The following is a 22,432-nucleotide window of genomic DNA, read 5'->3' as shown; positions in this document are numbered from 1 at the left end:
AAGAAACTAACTTCTCATCACGAAGCTAAAATCAGCTAATTTATGCCCTAAATGAATTAAAGATCTTAACTTTAAATGTTGTACTAATTTTCTGTTATTTATTGTGTCACTTTTTGATTTCATGAGCTCAAAATTTTACGATTGATCAGTTTTGGGCACACAATCCGAATACCCATGTTGTTAATTTATACTACTACATATGATTAAGCACACATTGTTTCTTGATGCAATTTATCAACGAAAATGGCCATCAAATCAAAATATAAACCTAAAGCATCGCAAATTAAGTTCATTCGGTTGTAATTAGATACAATAGTACTCATTCCTAGCTAGTACTCATTGTTCAAAATTTAACTAATTGCCATTCGTAATGTACGTTGATTTATAGATTGAAAGTATAGTTACAAACAATAATAACAAATCAAAATTACTTGCGATTCATAGTGTTGATACATAGAAGCACATAATTATCACAAAAACTAATTAATTAAGCACATATTGTTTTTTGATGCAAATTTAATTATGAACGAGAATTAATGGCCATATATAATCAAGCATCGCAAAATTGGGTTAATTGAAAATTAGACACAATAGTACTCTAGTCATTGTTCAAAGTTAACTAATTGGCATTCTTAATGTTGATAGATCGAAAGTAGCTAGCTAGTTACAAAAAATAAAAATAATTCAAAATTAATTGCGATTCGTAGTGTTGATATAATCACACAATTGTATTATCAGAAGTACATATATAATTAGCAACATCACACAAACTCATATTCCAGAAAGGCACACTGCACCCTGCGATCGAATTTTGTTATTCTTTCTTTTGGGGACTAATTTTCGGATAACCCTAGCTAGCTAGCAGATCGACAAACACACAAAAGCTCCCAAATTGTGTTCTAGCTTCATCGTTTCCTTTTTATTTGGGGTCAGGATAAGCGTAGCGTTTCTGCGCATCGTATCATTATCATACAAGTATTAACTCTAACTTGACCCCTAATAATTAAATTCCCAACCCGGCCATAAAGTAAAAGTAAATACATGATGAACCCTAGTTAAAATCTATTTCTTTTATCGATAACGTTGAACTTGAAAAGATTCGTGGAGGGGGGAGCAATAGCTTTTTGAGGAACTTGGTTACCTGCGGTAGTAGTAGATCTGTAATTCGACGAAGTTTCTTGATGATGATGAGCATGCCGAATATTATTAGTATGATCTAATTTCTCTTCATTACTACTACTACTAGCAGCCCCCCCTTTGTTATTATTATGATTAGCCCTTTCACCATCAAGTTCCCTAATCTTATGCAAATACTTCTTCAATGGCTCAGTATAATCATCAAAACCTAGATTCAACATCGCCCAACACACGTCGTCTCCATTCACCGTCTTCCTCTTCTCTTTTCGACAATGATCCGAGGCTTCTCCAGTCACAAAGCTAATGAACTCAGAAACACATTCTTGCATGGTTTCTTTGGCTTCTTTGGAGATTTTTGCATTTGGGGGAAGGATTTGCTTCATGATTCGCCCTACATTCGCTATCGGTAGCAACCGATCTTGTTCTTTGATCAGAACAAGCTGATCTTGTTGATGATGATGAGAAGTAGTGGTACTGGTGCCACCAGCATCAAATGTGAAGTTTAATATTTCTCTACCTGAGTTAGAGCCTATATTATTGTGAACCATTTTTTTTTGGTTAAGTAAATTCTGACCCTCTAAAACATAGACACGTTGCTCTTTTATATCAAATTAGTCTACTATATATACATATGCTAGCTATTATACTATACTATACTATTAATAAACATACAAATTATTATTATATGTATATAATATACTTATATCTATATGTCATCATCTATAGTGGATTTGGTCTTTTTACACTTCTAACCACAAGTTAGCAGTCTATATCATTTATATACAACAAAAAGATAGTTAATAGGAATAAGATATATAGACTAAAAGTAAATATACCTAATAATATGATCGATTAACTTATGTACATTAAGAGAATAGATGTGAATATAAAAGAAAAAAATATGTCATATACTAAACATTACATAGTATATGTGTCCATATGCTATACATGAAATGAGGTATTTAAGTTCTTAACTTTATACTTTTTTTTTTTAAATTCTTAACTTTATACTTGATTTAGACATATATATATTTCATTATTTAAAAGAAAATAGAAAAAGATATAGTGTGCTGACGTATATGATGCGTCTGCCCACTACTAAAACCTAATCTGTCACCACTAGTGAGGATTACTCAAGACATCTCCAGATCAACGGTCGAAATTTTAACAGATTAAACTAGTTATTATTGTCAACTAGAACTAAAGTATAAAAACATTTGAAATTTTTTAAGTAAATAAATATCAAAGAATAGTACACCTTAGGTTACTTTAAGACGCTTAATTCAAATTGGAAGGACCAATTTATAAGACCCGTAAAAAGAAAGTGACTTGCAATAATATCCAAGTAACTAATGGTCCCCGCTAATTAGGTCTCAGTAGTTAATTGGTAATTTTGGTAATGGTGTCAATAATTATTGGAGTAAGAAGAGTATTAAAATGCCTTTGATTTTGGGGAGGAGCACGTGTCCACCTCGGAACATGAGTGCTATCAAACAAAACCTATAAAGCACGTATTAAAGCTTCATTAAGTATTGGTATATAAAACTTAGGTTGCCAGGATTACCTAACCTTAGGTCTAACACTTGTGTTACCCCTTATCCTTGATGCAAAAATATCTTTTACTTCTAGAGAATTCATGGAATACCTATTTTAAGTTCAGTTATAACTAAATAATCTCCAAAATGATATTCTTTTAGTTATAATATATTTGTTTCGTAAATCGAGTTAATCAAGTAATATCAATTTGCCATACCAATTCATGTCCAAAATATGTCTTCATGCCAAAAACAAGAGAATGATGTTTCACCATGCCAAAGATTGGTTAGGTTTGTCCCACTTGTATTGTACAACCTTCACGAGCTTTCAGGCCATACCGATTCCTATACAGTTTTCAAGTATAAATGCTTCTGTCTAATCATAACTTCATCCCTGCGTCCTACCAAAAATATCCTAATTTTAATTTTTAAAGTCTTTGTTTTTTAATTTTGACTTAATCTATATTTTTTTGTATTGTATAATTTATACTACCTATATAAACAAACTACCCCCTTTCCCATTCAACTCTCTACCTTTGAATTATCTAATATACCCTTTACATTTAAACTACTTTCACATACCTTATCCCTGAAATTCCGAGATTACCCTTAATAAAAAAACCCTACAATTACCTAAAGCCCCTATTGTTATAAAATCTCCATTAACTCTAAAATTATTGCTGAACGTATTGATACAGATAAGAAAAAATTTATAACTCACGAAATTACGAACCAATTATGTCCTTTGTATATTCGTATTAAGTTTTAATCTTTGAATATTTATTTTTTTAATTGCCTTAGTCTTCTCCCTACAATTGTAAGTGATTATTTTTCATGGTTAATGTTTGCACTTCATTATTTTTTGCATCTAATCTGCGACTTATTTTTAGAATGATATATATGGTTAGATCCTGCATTGACGCATCTCATGAAAGTAAACTGAACGATATAAACTATTACGGTGTCTAAAACGTTATAGATCGTCGCCGCTGCAACACGCGAGCACCACTCTAGTATTTGATTAAAGTCACACCAATGTAAACATATATCCAAAACTCAATCAATTTATGTAACTATCATCAAGTTTTGTTCAATACAAACAAAAATATTTAAAGCCAAAGATGTAGACACATTTAATGAAATGTCGGGTGAGTAATATATATATATATATATATATATATATATATATATATAGTGAAGGGATCAAGTGGGAACCAACATATATGGTGAGAACTGGGAGAACCATTGAACAATCATCTCTAAGGGTTTTGCCCTTAGAATTAAGGGCTACGCCCGTACCGTAACAACCGTCACCATCTCTTGGGTTGTCGCCCATCAAATTCATATCATTTCCATATGCTTCCGATGACAACCCTTTTAGAACGGATGTAGGGCAACGCCCGTACTGTATCCATACGTGTTCTTAACACGTAATCCATATGATTTTTTACAAATTTTTTTTTTTTTTTGAATGGGTTTTTGTTAAAAGAAAATAAAAAAAAAAAGTTTCACAAAATGAAAAATAAAAATTAAAAAAATAAAAAACCACAAAAAAAAGAAAGAGGGAGGAAAACTAATGGTTCTCACGGTTCTCTCCATATTTATAGTTCTCATATTAACCCTACCCTATATATATATATATAACCTTAGCTTTGACTTAATTTAGTATACAAACTTTAACATGTCATTCAACATATTTTGTTTAGATTATCCAACATATTCGTAAAGTTTGATTTGAGGGGAGTAGAAAGCATGACATTTTTAATGTCCATATATATACATCCATCCAGAAAATAAAGACTAAAAACGGAAAACCTAGTCTATATATTAGGCTTTGTGTAGGGACGACCTACTGTCGGCCGTTCATGGCTGGCAAAGTGGCAATAAAATGAATGGGAGTGAGAAATCTATAACAATTATTAGCCATCTACAATAAATATATAAGTTTTATTGCACACTATACAACTGTATAAATCAAACATTGTTGTAAATGACTATCTCTAATCCTATGTTCTGTCTAAAGATGTTTTTTTCTTGTCCATTTTCTGAAAGGTTGTCCAAAGTTAAAGATTTTTTGGTGTATATCCAAAGTTAAGAACATGCTTTAATACTTTTTTGTTGTTTGTATATAAATATAAAGATACGTAAAAACTTTTTATGGCTGGAAATACAATAAAATTATTTTTAAAATATATAAAAGTTTTAAAAATTTATAAAGATGTAACGTGACAGTTAATTGAAAATAACCATATATTTTTCTCTACTACTATTGCCAACATTTAGAACGGCCGATTAATAAACAAAGATTGGTTTGGCTTTACTTAAAGAAAACTACTTTTTATATTTCTGTCCTTCACTTTCACTAGCTAATGAGTAACAAATTGTTTCTTTTATAAGTTAGGTAGATGGTTAGGAAATTATATAAGCTTACGTCATAGTATGGATAATAATTGACTTTTTTAAATTATAGGGCTTGTGGAAATGTTCTAGTGTGTATTCATGTTTTGCAGGCGTAATGGGAACCAAAAAAAATTCTAAGCTGGTGTCATGTGAAAGACTAGAGTATATGCTCAGCGACGCTATTAATATGCCACATGGACACTTAACGTAACTCAGATAATTGAAGGGGGTAAAAGGAAAAAAAAAACGTGAAAGTAAATACTAAATAAGGCACGGTTCAACTGTTAATTATGTAAGGAGAGTCATTTTTTATTTTAACTATAAATTGTGACTTCGCTTTTTTAAAGTGGTAAACTTACAAGATTTTTTTCTTAAATTCCCACAGTATGTTCAACTTGCTCAGAGTTTAAAGACTCTAACAATCAAATGTTAAAAAAAAAATAATGTTTTTTCAAACTATCAAAAAATATTGATTGTCAAATAAAAATAAATTAATGAGAAAGTAGACTAAGTTTTTGAACATAAACTCATTTTATATAAAACTCTGCCATATAATTTATGACTTAAAACTTTTAAGTGTAAAAAAAATATAGACAAGATACATGATGTAGAAAAACAAAATAACACCTTGTATATTCTTTGTATCATATTTTTAAATTAATTTATTACAAAATTGAAATGATATACCAACATATGTACTTGGTGACCTTAAGACTCAAGTTCGATCTCATTTGGCTGACATAAAAAATAATTCATTTAAGGTACTCGCTAAATGAAGCGTAGACCTACATATGTTCTAAAGACGCGGTTTGTTCATTCGGGATGTCAAGATCATGTAGAGATTAGGATTAAGATATTGTACCGCTATCATATAACTCATTATGAGTGAATCGATAGGTATCCAATTGTGATACAAAAACTAGAATTCCTCCATTATCCTTTTTACCAATTCAATTGTTATAAATAGACAATAAATATCATAATAGTGATAGATTTATCAAAGATACGATATAATCATTGATTCGATCCTTAGTTGCATATATAACATTGCTCATACATATATAACTAAACAATCCCAATATCTTTGTAATCCTGGGCTACCTATGTAATAGTCGATTTAGCACCTCATTTAACTCGTCTATAGTTCTCTCGTTTTTTATTTTACATATATAATATTAGGGTAAATCTTTTTTACCTTACATACAAAAAATAGGAAAAAATCTCAATATCTTATAGGATATGTATGATAAAAAAAGTTTCAAACTGGAGTTGTGGTTAGGGGCTTGAGATTGAGGCTTGAGACTAGACTATGAGTTTGGGCTTTTTTTTTAACCTTTTTACACAAGTTTTTTTTTTAACAATAATCTTTTTAAACAAACGCGTTGGTATCTACGTCTCTAACAATAGCAAGCATTTTGAAGATGGTGGCCCGTAAAGTGTACTAAAGTGCAATATTTAGTAGTACTTGATAAAGCAAGTGACTATTAATTTTCACAAGTGGTTGCAGGCAAAGCATTTCACTTCCAACATTCTGGCTTTCTAGGGACCTTTAACAAGAGTTCAATTCCCACTTGGTATATATTGATATATATATATATATATATATTCTCCCCGAACAGTTCTCTCTTTGGTCAGTGGGCTAAGTATCTCTAACTTGTTTAATCAATAAAAGTTGTCAATGTTGATTCCCATTCTAATTTTGTAAGCAGAACAATGTATCCATTTATTATGAGACCGAATTAATTACTGGTATAAAGTGCGCTAAGCTATGGTTTGTGGTATCATTCTTTCGGTGTAAATGCTTTGTGGAACCACTATGTAAGACTTTGCTAGAAGAAAATGATCACGGGTTCCAATCTGTTCTCACCTCACAGGATGGAACCCAGAGATAGTTGAACGTTGTTTAGGCTGATTGACTAAGAATCTACTGAATGAGTGTCTTTGACTTGTTGCTAATACCTACTAAAATTGGGAAATCTTAATATTCAATATGACTAACTTGAATGGATAAATAAACATAGTTTATGTTTTTATGTTACCAACCTTATATGAAAATATTAGTGGATATATATGCATGTGCATACTCACTGGTAAAGTACCTTTTCAAGATTTGGACTTATGACTCATTTTCAGATGGTCCCTAAAACAATCTTATCAAATTTATGATAAGGTACTTAAGGAAATCGTAAGTTAGAACTATGAAAATGGTCTATATTTGGAAATATTTGATCAAATACCCAGGCCTGTAATGTTGGAACCACGTTAGTGTGACCGTCACTGATCATGTGTCATTCCTGATATGATAATTGACGATAATGAAATCCCTATGTCTAGGTAAATATATGATGAGCGTATTTACTCTTAGAGACGTAGAATAGGGTTTCCCATTAGGTGATTGTAAATAAGAGGACTAATGGTATACACATTAAACACCACAGGGGTTGAATGTTTAATTACTAAAGGGTGGTAAGTGTAATTACTCTCATTATAAATAGAGGGTAATTAACCCTAAGTTAAGGTTAATCACACACACATAATCCCACACAAATTCGTGTGTTTACTCCTCTCAAATTCGTGCATAACATCACAGCCGAATTACCCATCTCATCCTAACTCAATCACCTTGTTTTGGGAACCCGAAATCAATGACAAACATGTTTAATGCCTTTACAGGTTACATAGGATTATCTGGTGAGTATTTTCCCTGAATCAAACCATGTTTATTCCAACATGTAATTGCTATATCATTAACACAAATGATTAATTAGTAATACGAAAACTGGGTCAGAGTTTAATACCGGGCCTAAAGCAGGGCTGACAAGGCTAAGAATGCTGGTTGACCAATCATATGGGATTACTCTAATGTTTAAATGAAAGGAACTATCGAATCTGATACTATTTAGATAAAATGCGGTAGGATAATTTTGTATGACAATTGATATTAGATTCCTTAAAAGAATCAGAACCGTCTTCACAATAGGGTCAAACTCATAAAATTACGTAATCTATATTATCTAACAACATAGACATCCACTAATAACTGTTGTAAAAGTCCATAGTTTACACTTCAAAGGAAGGACTACATGAAGATGAATTGATTAAACAACAAAAAGGATCAAAAAGGATAGATAAGAAAGTTGACTATTTGTAATGGAAGGAAATTGAGGAATAAAGTATGCAAGTTAATAAAAAGTCAAAAGGACTTGCCAAAAGCAAATTAAGGCATCGAACAATCTCCTTGTACTATTAAATAAAATGCAAATACCTGATTTATTAAAACCCAATTGGTGCACAATCTATATGAGTTACACCTGAATGTCCTTTATAGTACACGTATATAGTTTTCTTTATAAGTCACTGAGACGATTGGGCTAATTTTTAAGATGGGGAATGCAATTAAGAAGTATTGACCAACATACAAATTGACAATTTTTTGTTGCTCATTTTCTGTGAATCGACTAGTCAAGACAGTCAAGGATGAAGTGGTTAACCATGCATATATGAAAGTCGTTGCTATCTTCGAGTTCCAAGATAAATGCAATCATAGTAGTGAGTGATTGAGACACTTAGAAAATTCTTGAACACGTATTTTTGAACTTTAGCTATTTGAATATATGGATGAAGATCCCCTAAAGTTGAAAACAACTTGAAATCATGGCATTTGGATTAAAATCAAGGGTCAAGATTCAAAGAAGATATTTAAATCTATGCTCTTGATTTTAATCCAATGGCCATGATTCCCTTAACTTGACTAGTAAAGTTTCCTAACTTTAAGGAATCCTCATCCTATTTGGATAGTATTTATTGGATGGAGATCCTCTCAAGTTGTTTCTAACGAAGCATCTTGACTATTAAATCAAAATCAGTGTCAAGATTCAAAATACAACTTTAAATCTTGATCATTGATTATAATTAATGGTCAAGATTTCTTCAACTTGACTAGTCAGGTTGGGGAACTTGAGGGAGTCCTCATCTGTATTTTTTTTAGCTTTAGTTGTTTGTATAGTTCTGCAAGGAGATTAAGAGAACTTTGATGATAAAACGAACATGCTTTAGCTCAATCTTTCCAAAACTCCGGTTGGTTACTGATTTTTCAGGCATTTGAGGATCGATTAAGTAAAGTTAGAATTGGAAGATTCAAGCTTAGGGCTTATTTATAACTGCTAACGTTGCCAAGTATGAATGATTTTTTTTTTCTAAGGGAGAGCATCAAGGAAGGAAGACCAGGACTCGGCTTAATAATGAATTGGGATTGTTACTGGGCCCTATTATCGGGCCACCCAATTTGAATACTCATGTATCTAAAATATATTGCAAAAGTCGGTACCTGTTAATTTGTTAGGCCCATGTCAACTATACCACATGGCCACATTCTCACCTCATCAAAGAACACGACATCGGACATCCATACATCATTTTCATAAAATTTTCAAAATATTTTATTTTCCAATAATTTAAACATAATATTATCTAAACTATTATTTTTATAAAATTAAAACATTACATAATATAAATAACATGTTACAATAAAAGTTAAAACGATAATACAATAAGAAAAAACAATGAAAATAAAAAACATTACGAAATTAATAAAAATAAATAATTGTGAGAGTATTCTTGAAACACATCTTCAGAAATATTGATTCTTTTGCCTTGACATGGTGGTATTAATTTGTTGTTTTGTGTTTTTTGAATGGATGTGTTTTTTTGTTGTTTAAAACAGATTGGTTTATACAAGCATGTAACCGGTGGTTGTGATGGTGAACGTTGGTGGTAGATGAGACGTGAAATGGTGTTGATAATTGATGTAAAGGGTTAATGAAGATAATTTAGATGATAAATGATTAATAGTGTAATTTAATCATTAATGTTAAGGAGTAGTATATGTGAATATATTTTAAATAGTGCTAAGTGAAAATATTACATACTTTTTAATACTTCCAAAGATAAAATGTTATTCTTATTATAATATAATTAGCACGGTACCGCGTAATGCGGTGGCGGTTTTGACAGCGACGATGTGATGGTGGGGGTGACCGTTGGTGATAAAGGTGGTTTCGAGTAATGTAGATAATTGATTTAAAGAGTTAATGAAGATATTTTAAATGATAAATGACTCATAGTGTAATTTAATTATTTTGGACAATTCTACTATGTCACTTTTTACAAGGAAGACTATTTTTAAAAAAAGAAGAAAATAATAATAAAAAAAAAGGTTGTAAAGTGAAAACGGCTAACTTTATAGTTATTTTCCCAAATTGAGTCAAGTTGGAGAAATCTTGACCCTTGAATGAAAATTAATGGTCAAGATTTAAAGATCATCTTTGAATCTTGACATTTGATTTTCATCTAAGGGTCAAAATTACCCTAACATTACTAGTCATGTTGGGATAACTTGAGGGAATTCTTTCCTGAATGAGTTTGGTTGATTGTGGTCCCACAGCTCCTCCTTTCTCGTCCTCATGCTCGACTACGTGGCCTGATGACGCTGCAAAACGCACCCAACTCCTGCTGGTAGGGATGGGCCTTATTAAGCATGTTCGGCTATTAACTTAGCCCAACTTCTTTGTATAGCCCAACATCTCCAAAAGCTCATGCAATTCGATTGGAAAAGGCGGCTCGGTCTAAGCAAAAGAAGCTCAAGACTATGACACTAATTGAGATAATGTAGTCCAATTATTAAAATATCAAGAACAGTTATAATATAACTAAATAAAAATTCTCAAAATTAAAAAACTCCAAAGTCTTTCTTTGAAGCTAGCATTGATTAGATTTCGAAAATGCTTCCCCGGTGAATCGGTATTGTGAATTAGACTAATTAAGAAGCAAGGCGGTATCAAACTAATAGGATAAATATTTACTAATAGCAAATTCAATATTGTTTGTATATGGTGGTTAAAAATTATTTTTAAGGGAAATTATTTTTATGTATAAGATCTTACTGAAGGTGTTTTTCAAAGTCATAAAGGCTATCATAGAAAAATATAAAGACATAGAGATTAAGGTTGAAATTTTAACATATACTGTACATATTTTAAGGAAGTTATAGGAGTAGTTTTAGCCTTTAGGAGTAAGAAGTAAATTTGGTGTAATATTGAAATGTTAAAAAATAATATTTTATTTTTGCCATTTTTTTAACTAGAAATAGGAATACCATGCCGTATGGTTTGTTAATTTTATTATGCGTAAGCTTCCTTTGTTTATGTCGATTAGTATATGTCTCACTCACTTAGCCTCCTCACTTTGTTTCTACCTAAACTTTTTGTCAAGCAAGTAATACTTAGAAACATATGAATAACCCATATAAATAACTTGTATTTGTCGTTACGTCATTGGCTAGTCCATCATTCATCAGATACATCGATCTTTATCGATAAAAACCATGTTTTCTTTAAATTAAGGCAGATTCGGATTACTAACGGTAATTGGTCCACTCGATCATCTCTACACCAATAAAAGGAAACTCATGATAAATGAGAGAGAACAAACCTTGACCTAACATATATAGAAAACCCATGTAGTACTTGAATGATCATGAATTGATCGAGTAAAAACCATGGTATGATCAGTTAGTTTGCAAGGAGTACTTTTCTTAGCAAATGAAATGAAAGTCATTTAGTGGATATTCTTATTTCTGTCACGTTCATTCTTTACAAATATAACTTATGAAATGTGTGTTAAACATACAAATATAGGTATCATATGTGATTCTTTCTCCAAGTCAAACTTTATGTTTTGAAAGGTTTAAACTAGAATCTTAACAAATCACCCTTGCAATTAGTTGAACATAATATATTAACATAATATTTTAATGGAAACACATATTTGTACCATACATTTTTATTAATATACCATATTGTACAATTTATATAACAGACAATGATGCCTAATTGTGATAATTTTAATTAATTAAAATATATGGTATGATTATGAATTCTCTATGTTAATAGCCAATGGGATATAACACGATAGATCGATATAGTTATTAGTAACTAGTTAGATATGAAACGAACATGGTAATTAATGGGTAAATTAAGTTATATTGTATCATCATATGCTTTTAAATCATATTATTTTCGTATTAAAAAATTAACTAATACATGCTAGCAACATAATTTAATTAGTAGATGATCCAAACGATTATATAAGCCAAATGCTACCACAAAGGTACACATTCTATTTCCTCCAAGCAAAACATACAAAAGGAAATTCCTTGTTTGTCTTCCACAAAAATTCACAAACTTTCTTCATTTTCTATTCCTCAAATCCAAATTTTTGTCTCCTGAAAACCACATAAGCACTAACAAGCCAGGTTTATGTCTAATTTCACTGGAGGCGATGCTGGCAGTAGTTTCTCTTCAGGAAACACCGGAGAATTAGAAGCACAAAATCGAAACCAACTTTCAAAAACCAAAGACAACTTACATGGTGGGAATACTTCACTTCCTCCAGCGAAGAAAAAACGTAACCTGCCAGGAACCCCAGGTTTGCGCGTTGTGCTTATTTTCTATATATATTCAAAGAAACGATTGGATGTATGTCGCATTCATTTATAAGCGTGAAACAAATTTTATTGAAGTTGTATATATGTAAATGCAGATCCTACAGCAGAAGTTATTGCTTTATCACCAAAGACATTAATGGCGACCAACAGATTCGTGTGTGAGATTTGCAGCAAAGGGTTTCAAAGAGACCAAAATCTGCAGTTGCATCGAAGAGGTCATAATCTACCCTGGAAGCTTAAGCAAAGAACAACTACTGATACTCGGAAACGAGTCTACATATGCCCTGAGCCATCTTGTGTTCATAACCATCCATCCAGGGCTCTTGGTGATCTCACCGGCATCAAAAAGCATTATAGCAGGAAACATGGTGAGAAGAAATGGAAATGTGATCGGTGCTCTAAGAAATACGCGGTCCAGTCTGATTGGAAAGCTCATCAAAAAACTTGTGGCACTCGGGAATACAAGTGTGATTGCGGCACCATTTTCTCGAGGTGGGCAAAGCTATTGTATGTAGTATCAGTTTCAGTATGCAGATAGATCCCATCCCACATTAGTAAATCACTAAAATGTATTCAAGTGTCTTTATATATAATCCTTAGATTAACTTATTCAGCAAAATTGGATCCTTATTTGATAAAGTATTAGATTATTCCATTCTAACCCGTTTTGACCCGTCATATAAGTATACAAATTTTGAGATGTTATTCAAAACAACCAACACAAGTACTGCTTTACAAGAACAACATATTTGAAAGATGATTTATTACTGAACTTACATGTTTGCCATTGCAGAAGAGACAGTTTTATAACACATAGAGCATTTTGCGACGCATTAGCTGAAGAAAACAACAAGGTGAATCTGGGGATGCTGCAATCACAACAAATGACCGATCATTACACGCCATCCTTGGCAATGAACACCGGAGATAGCATGTCAATGGAACTCCCCGAATTTGGCAATTACAATTTGAAAAGCCCACTCAAGTTGCAACCTCAAGAGATTTCAATGCCTTACGAAGCAATGAACGTATCAAGGGGTTTGTTTTCGAGTAGTTCAGGTACCTTACTTAGCAACCCGAGAGGTGTACCATCATCGACTTCTGGACTCGATCTCAGTTCATCAAATGGGCAATTGGGTTTCGGGAACCTACCTCAGGAAACCAGAGCTGGAGGCCCATTTTCCGTGTCAATGGCTCATATGTCTGCAACGGCCTTGCTACAGAAAGCAGCCCAAATCGGTGCTACAGCAAGTAATGTCATAAATTCTTCAATGATGCAAAAGAGCTATGTTACTAGCATGGCTGGCCCGGACCAAACCAATTCTGATGGGCCAAGTCCCACACCGTCATACTTTGATGTACAAGGCTCGTTTCACAATATCCTTACACAACCCGAAGGATACAATGCTTTGCAAAAGCCCAACCCACAAGATACATATGGGCCCGGGCCCAAACCAATATTGGGTTCTGATCCTGTAATGAATGACACAGGAACTTATAGTGAAATGTTAAAGAGAGGAGATCAATGTCTTGGACTAATGAACATGGGACATGAAGATGGAAAAGATAATAACTCTGATCTGATTCAAAGCAGAGATGATTCTGGAATAGTAAGAGGCGTACCAGGTAACAAAGTTGGTGGTAATGAGACGATGACTGTCGATTTTCTAGGCATTGGAGGATCCAGATCACTACTTATGCAAGAACAACGTAGATTTGGGAGTTTTGAAGCAGCGGGTCTTCAACATATGCAAGCAATGAATCCATTCCAACAACTTATAAATCATGATTCTTCAACCCATGAAAAGCCCATTTGGGAGGAATAAGAAATCTTTGGGAATAAATGCAGCACTAGGTTGATTACATAGTTCCATTCCATGATAGACTTTCTCAAAAAAGTTTGTTACCAAAAACGGGCTTGCAAACAATTTGTGGAAGCTCTAGTTGCTCGTCAAATGCACATACCTATAACTATGTGTGTACACTAGATCATTTGAGAGTAGCAAGTTCATCAAACAGGCAATGAGGTAACAGGACCTGCCATGATCATGATTCGAACTACAACTTGAGAAAGTCTGCTCACCAAAATCTATATGTAGCAAAGTTATGGATCAACCATATTAAAAGCATATTGCATTGATCAGAATGTACCATTCACTGTATACATGTATTAGCATTTATCACAACTTTAACGTATATTGTTCAGTGCACCTCAAAGCCCAGTAGATTATTTGTCCCTACAGTTTATACCTCGCTTCTATTATGTCATTGAATGTTAAGCTATATTTGTAACGGTATACAGCCCACCAAGCTCTCAAGGAATCTCTTGTATTTCTTTTCTAACACCCGTTTTACCACCACAACCTGTTTTGCCCACAGGCTCACAACTTTGTTCTTGAAGACCACATGAGTACTTCCCAGTAGTCACCCATCCTGCCACTATTTTTACCTAAGCACACTTAACTCCAAAAAGTTAAAAATCTCATGGGATCTTGTCTGTTTTCTACCGGTTCACGGCTTTGTTCAAATCCCGTAACTTAAAGCTTAATCACCTCCTACTAACTCAAGAAATTATGATTCTCATCTTTGTTATATAGCTATTTGATTACAACTAACACAAATTACTTCAAATTTTAACTTTTAAAAAAAGCTTCAAACTTATGGCAAGACCCATATTGAAATTATTTGGGGCCTGAAAGTCAAATATGAATTTTGTGTTAATGTAGTAATGCATCTCTATATAACACAACAAACTCATACATTGTTGTAGTTGAAAATACTTAAATTCACATATTGATGGCTTGAGAGTGCCATTGGGTGAAACGTACATTTTTTAGTTACTAGTATATAGTTATCACATTAGTAACTTAATTTATGATCGACCAAATATAAATAAAACAAAATATGCAAAGTCATATAGATACCGATATTAGCTAACTAAATTATACACATTTTGTATGGTTATATTTAGCTAATATCATCAACTTGTATACAATTTAAGTCAAATTTTGTGTATTTCGGTGCGTTAATCATAATGTCTTGATATTTTAAAAAGCTAAATTTGATAAATGAAATGTTTATGTTTGGATATGGTTCGTCATAAAGTCGGGTCATAAAACATGTTAGCTGCTTTTGATGTTCTACATTTCTTCACGGGCAAAAGAAAACATCCAGCATTCTATTTAATTCATTTCTATTGTTTTGTGATTAATGGAAAATAAAATTTCCTAGCCGCATTCCCCATTTTGAATCTCATTTATGGGTGAACCTTGGTTTGTTGACTTTGACTAACCAATCACCACAAGCCATTTATAGGTACTATTCACATTTTATTTTTTGTAGTGTGGTAACCCTCACCCTACCGGTAAAACCAGATATTGGTCCATTGTCAAGTACAATTAACTAGGTTTTAGCTCCGGTTTCTACTATTCCTTATCTCCGATTTTACCGGTTATACCAGCCGATTCCCTTTTTTCCTTTTTTTGAAACGAGAGCAAATACCTGTACGTTGCGGCGGTGAGATGGTGAGTGTAATAGCTCATAGAGTGTAATAGCCAAATGTCATAGTCGCATAGGTTCCATCATCGGATTTAAAAATTCGTCAAAAGTATATTGGATGACATCTCTAACGAAAGAGCACGAAATTTTAAGAACACATATATAATTTTTATAATTTATCTATATACGGTTTTTGAGATAAAAGATTTTGAATGAATTGAATAAATAAATGATTTATGGAGGAGAGAGAAAAAAATAATTGGTTCAGTTTTGAGGAGAGGGAAAAGGTAATGTAGTTATTTTAGGTAAATATAGAATACATATGGGGGACATTTTTGAAAAATAAATGTTGAAACTTAAAATTTAGACAGGGGTCTGTTTTATAATATAGTATAAATAATTTATGATATCTTAATATTATTTTTGAGTGAAATGTAATTGTAATTTGACTATGTAAATAAAAGTGTAATAAATTAAGTAGCATTTATTTCTATAATATAGTTATATATTTTCAAATAAGTCTACCGGTAATACCTGTCGATAGAATCGGTACCCATGTTGATGTCAGCGACGGATAGTAGTGGTGGCATCAAGTGATGTGTTAAAAAAGATAATTGAGATATTTTAAAAGATAAAAAAAAATAGTTTAATTTGTTCATCAAAAGCAATAATATGCTTGTCCAAAAAGAATAATATTAAACCGGGTGGCTATCTACGTAGAGTCAGAAACAAAAATGTTATTAAAAAGAAAATAAAAATAGAAAACCAACTTACATTCTTCACCATAATCCCTTATGTTCTTTTCACGATTTGATTTGTATCGTAAGTATATATGTAGACAACAGAGTGATTAGAAAGTTAGTGGTTTAAAATCCTTTACAGAAGATGAATCCCTGGTTTTGTATACCCAAAAAGAAAGTAATTGACACGATGAAACCATTTTATACCGGGCCTAACAAATTTTAGTAAATGGGCTTTCTCAGTAAATGGGCTTTCTCAGTAAATGGGCTTTCTCAGTAAATGGGCTTCACTATAACAGGCTATTTAAACCAAACAAAATCAATACAATTTTTATGAAGGTGAAAGGATTTATATTTTTTGTAAACAACATAATACATTTTTGTAACAAACCAAAATTCATAAACATAAAAAAGCTTATTACATTTAATAATGCAAAAAAAAGTTTGATGATAAATCAAAAGTAAATGTTGAAGAAAAACTTGTACGCAGTTTAAGCTCACTTTCTTTCTAGAGGTGCAGTATAAACTATTTGAAATAAAATATTGTTTAGACTTTAACGAAATAATAAATTTATGTGAGGGTTAAAAATACAATATTTTAATAGATATGGTTGAGTTAAAAATTTATATCAATTACGGGTTTAAATGAAAATTATGCCTAAAATTTCAAAAAGGCCACGAAAAAAAAAAAATAGAAAGAGAGAATTAAAAACAAAAGCGCATGAGGTTTGTTGATCGATGGGATATGCTATTTAACCAATCATTTACATATATACAATGACACGTAAGCAAAAGCAAGGACATATACCGAAAAACGTTTTAAATTGAAGGGCTAATAATGAAACTTATAGTTTTATAATATTATATAGATAAATCCGTCCAATCATCATGATCAAAACTCATAACCGCCTATTCAAAAATACAGAACTAACTTTCCCGCCTTTTCTCAGCCATGGCTTTCTGGTTATGGCTTGTGTTTGCAGCAGAAAAAAGTGCAGAAATGCTTTCAGAATGTAAAAACAGTTTAGCTCCACGAAAACACGTCATTTCGCAGTTCGGGAAACGACGTTCGCTTGCTTTTCCGCGATCACCTCCGCCGCCAGGTCTTCGTATGACGGCCGTGCCGGAGATCCGCCCTGTTCTGAAACTTACGATCTCCCAGCGGTAATTAGTATATATATATATATGTGTAAATTTGAAGTTGTTATTTATATATTTTTAGTTGTTATTAATTACGAGTAATTAATTCATATATATATAGATATATGACTATATGTATATGTATGTGTTTTGTGTTAATTTCTATCCATAAGTAGATTTATATGTTTGTATGAATAGATCACCAGAAATTTTTGTATATCAGTTGTTATTAATTAATTAATTAATTAATTAATTAATTAATATGTGTGTGTATATATATATATATATAGGGGAAAGATAATTTGAGACCAACTAAAAAAAGTCTAAAAAAAGACCATTAATTTTCGTAAGTTACACACCACCATCATGATCTACTATGATATACAAGACTTTTTTGTAAAAACACTAAGACTTTCAAGCGACAGGCCCACAGAAAAATCATGTGTAAGTTAACTTACACACTTACACATGTGTAAGTAACTTACACATGATTTTTCTATGGATCCATCGCCGGAAAGTATTAGTGTTTTTACAAAAAAGTCTTGTATATCGTAGTAGATCATGATGGTGTACAAAAATCAATGGTCCTAGTTGGTCCTAAAATAAGAGGTGGTCTCAAATTATGTCACCCCTATATATATATATATATGTATATGTTTGTTTGTTTGTTAATTTTTAATCTATCAGTAGATCTATACAGTACATGTTTGTATGAGTAAACCGTCAGTAACTTTTGTATATCAGTTGATTTGTATGTGTGTATTGATCGTCCGCTCGTCAAGAAATCGACGTCGATGATCCGGCTGCCCTCGACAACGAGGATTGATCGAGGTATCTGTTTGTAACAGTTTCGATCCAGATTTCTCTAAATTTTAGGGACGTAAATCGGCCTTAATTAGTAAAGGTCATGGGTTAGTTTTTGTATCTCATCTCGCTCTGTATGTGTGTATTGATTGTCACTCGTCAATAAATCGACGTCCTCAACAACGAGGTATCTGTTTGTAACTGTTTCGATCCAGAAATCGTTAAATTTTAGGGACGTAAATCAGTTAGGAACGGCCTTAATTATTAAAGTTCAAGAGTTAGTTTTCGTATCTCATCTTGCTCTGTATGTGTGTATTGATCGTCACTCGTCAATAAATCAACGTCCTCGACAACGAGGATTGACGTATCTGTTTGTAACTGCCTCTATTAGCAGATCAACGGGGTGGATTGTACGTTTACGTTTTGATCCAGAAGTAGTATTTAAATTTTAGGGACATATCGGTTGGGAACTGTCTTAGGTCAAGGATTAATTAACTAGTTTTCGTATCTCATCTCGCTCTGTTATGGATTTTCCAATAGTTTTCGCTACGCTTTGATTTCTGGTGGAAAGGTCTAAAATATGCTTAAAGGCATTAAACTTGCAGGGTCGGGACTAGGTATATTTTGTGTTCAACTGATTACCTTGATAACTTCCAGTGGCAAAATGGGCACGTTAGACTAAAGGGGTGACGGGTCAAAAAGGTTTTGGTTGAATTAACTTGAAAGACTTTTGTCCAGCGTTTTAATTTTAATCAAATAATGTATGCCGGATCTAATAACAAGAAAACTGTTTCTCAATAAGAGTTAATTTATGACTTGGAAGGCATATGCACTACAAATACAGGGCACCCAACCCGTTTCCTGTTAACCCTTTTATTCATGTATAGACTGGTTTCAAATAAAACAAAACCTAAATTGACCTGTTCTCAAGTATATGGGTTCATCCACCCAAACTTCTTTTTGTTTGTTAAGATAGGGTTGGATAACCACCACTACTGTGCAATGCCATTAATTTGCTCAATCTGAGGTCAGGCTGGTCGGCAATGACTCAAACTTGTTAACTTCTGGATAATGTGACGAATGTACCAATTAAACCAGATTACATAGTGGCGTGTAATTCCATAACCAATTAAACCAGATTCTTCAGGCATGACAGTATCTTCAATCTGTCAAATTACAAACTAAAAGTGATAATTAGGCACACACCAATAACAATGTACTCCGTGTATCATAAAATATAACCAGCGCTGTTAAAAAAGAAAAAAGAATGAACCCTATCATTGACAACTTCACTATGTGAACAAAAAAAAAAAATTCAGAAAAAAAAACTTGCACCGACTGACAGAATTTGCTTAAAATAATACGAGTAATTTGCATTTGCTTTTTATATAACTTTCCAATATCCAAGTAGCCCATTAGCAATTATATACCTCCTTGTCTAATCTTCTCCAGGTTGTGGACATACCAGCCAACGACCTTGAGCAGATGGGAAGACGATATCTCAAGACACATCCAGTTCATTAATAAATTACAGCTCCAAAATCATCTAACAATCAAACTTAGTAAAAGCTTAAAAATATAATGAACTGATTCTGATTGATCATCTCAATCCGGTAATCTATATGCATAGTGTGTCCAAAATTCATAATTGAAGCGCTCTTTATGGAGTCAACTCAATGCCAAACTAAAGATCCCCACTAACCACTAAATCAGGAACCTGACTTATTCTACTATGACTTAACGGAATAATAACTTAGTGATATGCACAAATTTTTAACAATTCCCCTTAGTGCATACCTCACCACCAACATCTCCAAGTGCCGCTCTAAAATATTCAAACTTGGGATTGTCCAAAGCTTTCGTGATGCACAAAACTTTGGATAAATAATTGAAACTGTTTCACAAGAATGTCATGAACAATTTTCCTAAAATTCGTTGATTTAAAAGAATACTGAAAATTAAGGATTTTCGCACCAACGCAATTTGGTGTATGGGGAGAAAACTGATTTTTATAAAGTTGATAACTGAATAGCCTCCCTAGGTTTACAATCATATAAAAGTAGTGCAAAATTCGAATGGGCCTAAAAGAACAAGTGGGCCAAAAGTTAAGATAAAAAGAAAATCCAAAAACCTGAAAAAGTAAATAAAAAGGCTAATAACTCATAGAAAATGACAATTTTGAAAAAGAAGCCTTGTAGCAAAACTTATGTCCATTTTAGTGATGCTTCTTTAGAAGCTCTATCTTGGGTCTCTAAATACATCATAGCCCTCTCTTCAACTCGGCCCGTATCAATTCGTAAAGCTATCTGCGAGTTGTTTATGTGTTGATATTTCCTAGCTTCACCACAACATAGAGTAGTGATGTCGAATTTCAGTATGCTTTGTACTCTAATTCTCACACATCACCTCTATAGAGTAGTCAACTTTACCCATAAATCTCCCACTAGCCGTTTTAGCCACATACACTCTTGTGCAGCTACATATTCGGCCTCCGTGCTATCTGGACAAAGTAACCACAGATGGCTTTTGCTGCACCACAACATAGTCGTTGTTCCGGTATCAAAACAGTAGGCTGAAGTTGAATACCTATCATCTGCATCTCCTCCCCAATCCGAATCATAGAAATTTAATTTCTAATCTTCTTGTACAAAAAGCCATAATCAAGAGAACCGTTTATGTAGTGTAAAATCTTCTTGCTGCATCTAAAGGAGATGTTCTTGTATTAATCGTCAAATATATAAAGCTACCGAGAAGGTGTTGATACTTTGTGCCATCCTTCAACAACTTTCCTTTGTTCTTCAATAGTTTCAGCTCTAGCTCCATTAGAGTTGCTTTTTGATGGTTTTAACAATGACGGTGTGATGGTGGCGGTGACCACATGTAGTGGTAACGCAGCGTTAATGTGGTTATTAATGTAAAATTAATTGTAAATATTTTAAGGGTTAGATCTATGATTGTAAATTAAAAAAATATATATATATAATTAATTAAATTACTTAATAAGAAGTTCGTTAAGTAAAAAAAAAATGATGGGGAATTTTAGATGTCAAAGAACGTGTGTCAATCAATGATTTTATATATCTAAATATTTGCATAAGATCGTAATCTTCTTAAAAAAAATAAGAATTATACTTAAACTTGGTTTTGATAATATATAAAATATCTACCTATATCTAAGTCTGAATCTATATATATATGATTACACAACTGGAAAAACATAAAATCATTATATTCGATGGGATTATTTTATTCAAAGGCATCCCATGGCAGGGAGCTTCCGGAGGACATTATAGAGAAGGAGATATTACCAAGACTTCCACCCAAGTGCTTGATTCGTAACATGTGTGTTTGCAAACGATGGCTATCCTTGATATCGAGCAAACAGTTTGCAAAGATGAACCTCGATTATATTCACCACTCTGTAGACAAACATAAACATAAACTTCTCTTGTGCGATTTTCGCTGTGGGTACACTTATCATATAGATTCGTGTGCAGAACTCCATCATAGTCGTTCAAGGAAGCAACGTGATATGCCATTTACAGCTGATCCTCTCAGTATCAAAATTTTGGCAACTTTGGATGGATTGGTATGTGTAGGCATTAAAAAAACTGACCAGTTGGTTTTTTGGAATCCGTTGACAGGGGTTTACAATAACTTGTCCAAGACAGATT

At 32.6% G+C, this 22,432-nt stretch overlaps 2 protein-coding genes across 2 annotated transcripts; one reads left to right on the top strand and one right to left on the bottom strand.

Moving 5' to 3' along the window:
- Nucleotides 1-664: 664 nt before the first annotated feature.
- On the bottom strand, nt 665-1,715 carry LOC122608185 (nuclear transcription factor Y subunit B-5-like). Its single transcript, XM_043781275.1, has one exon. The coding sequence runs from the start codon at nt 1,683-1,685 to the stop codon at nt 1,056-1,058; it is 630 nt and encodes a 209-aa protein (XP_043637210.1). The 5' UTR covers nt 1,686-1,715; the 3' UTR covers nt 665-1,055.
- A 10,673-nt stretch (nt 1,716-12,388) lies between these two features.
- LOC122609430 (zinc finger protein GAI-ASSOCIATED FACTOR 1-like) lies at nt 12,389-14,402 on the top strand. The gene is made up of 3 exons (XM_043782473.1): nt 12,389-12,557; nt 12,672-13,068; nt 13,370-14,402. The coding sequence occupies exons 1-3, from the start codon at nt 12,389-12,391 to the stop codon at nt 14,400-14,402; spliced, it is 1,599 nt and encodes a 532-aa protein (XP_043638408.1).
- The last annotated feature ends 8,030 nt before the right edge of the window (nt 14,403-22,432 follow it).

This window comes from Erigeron canadensis, chromosome 7 (genome assembly GCF_010389155.1).
Source record: "Erigeron canadensis isolate Cc75 chromosome 7, C_canadensis_v1, whole genome shotgun sequence".
NCBI classification, from domain to species: Eukaryota; Viridiplantae; Streptophyta; class Magnoliopsida; order Asterales; family Asteraceae; genus Erigeron; species Erigeron canadensis.
This window is presented reverse-complemented; position numbering and strand designations above follow the sequence as displayed.

What these genes read in the sequence shown, in the direction of transcription:
- LOC122608185 (XM_043781275.1), bottom strand. Translation starts at nt 1,685, where the DNA reads ATGGTTCACAATAATATAGGCTCTAACTCAGGTAGAGAAATATTAAAC.
- LOC122609430 (XM_043782473.1), top strand. Translation starts at nt 12,389, where the DNA reads ATGTCTAATTTCACTGGAGGCGATGCTGGCAGTAGTTTCTCTTCAGGA. An exon ending in TAACCTGCCAGGAACCCCAG is followed by an intron (nt 12,558 to 12,671) that starts GTTTGCGCGTTG and finishes ATGTAAATGCAG; the next exon opens with ATCCTACAGCAGAAGTTATT. An exon ending in TGCGGCACCATTTTCTCGAG is followed by an intron (nt 13,069 to 13,369) that starts GTGGGCAAAGCT and finishes TTGCCATTGCAG; the next exon opens with AAGAGACAGTTTTATAACAC.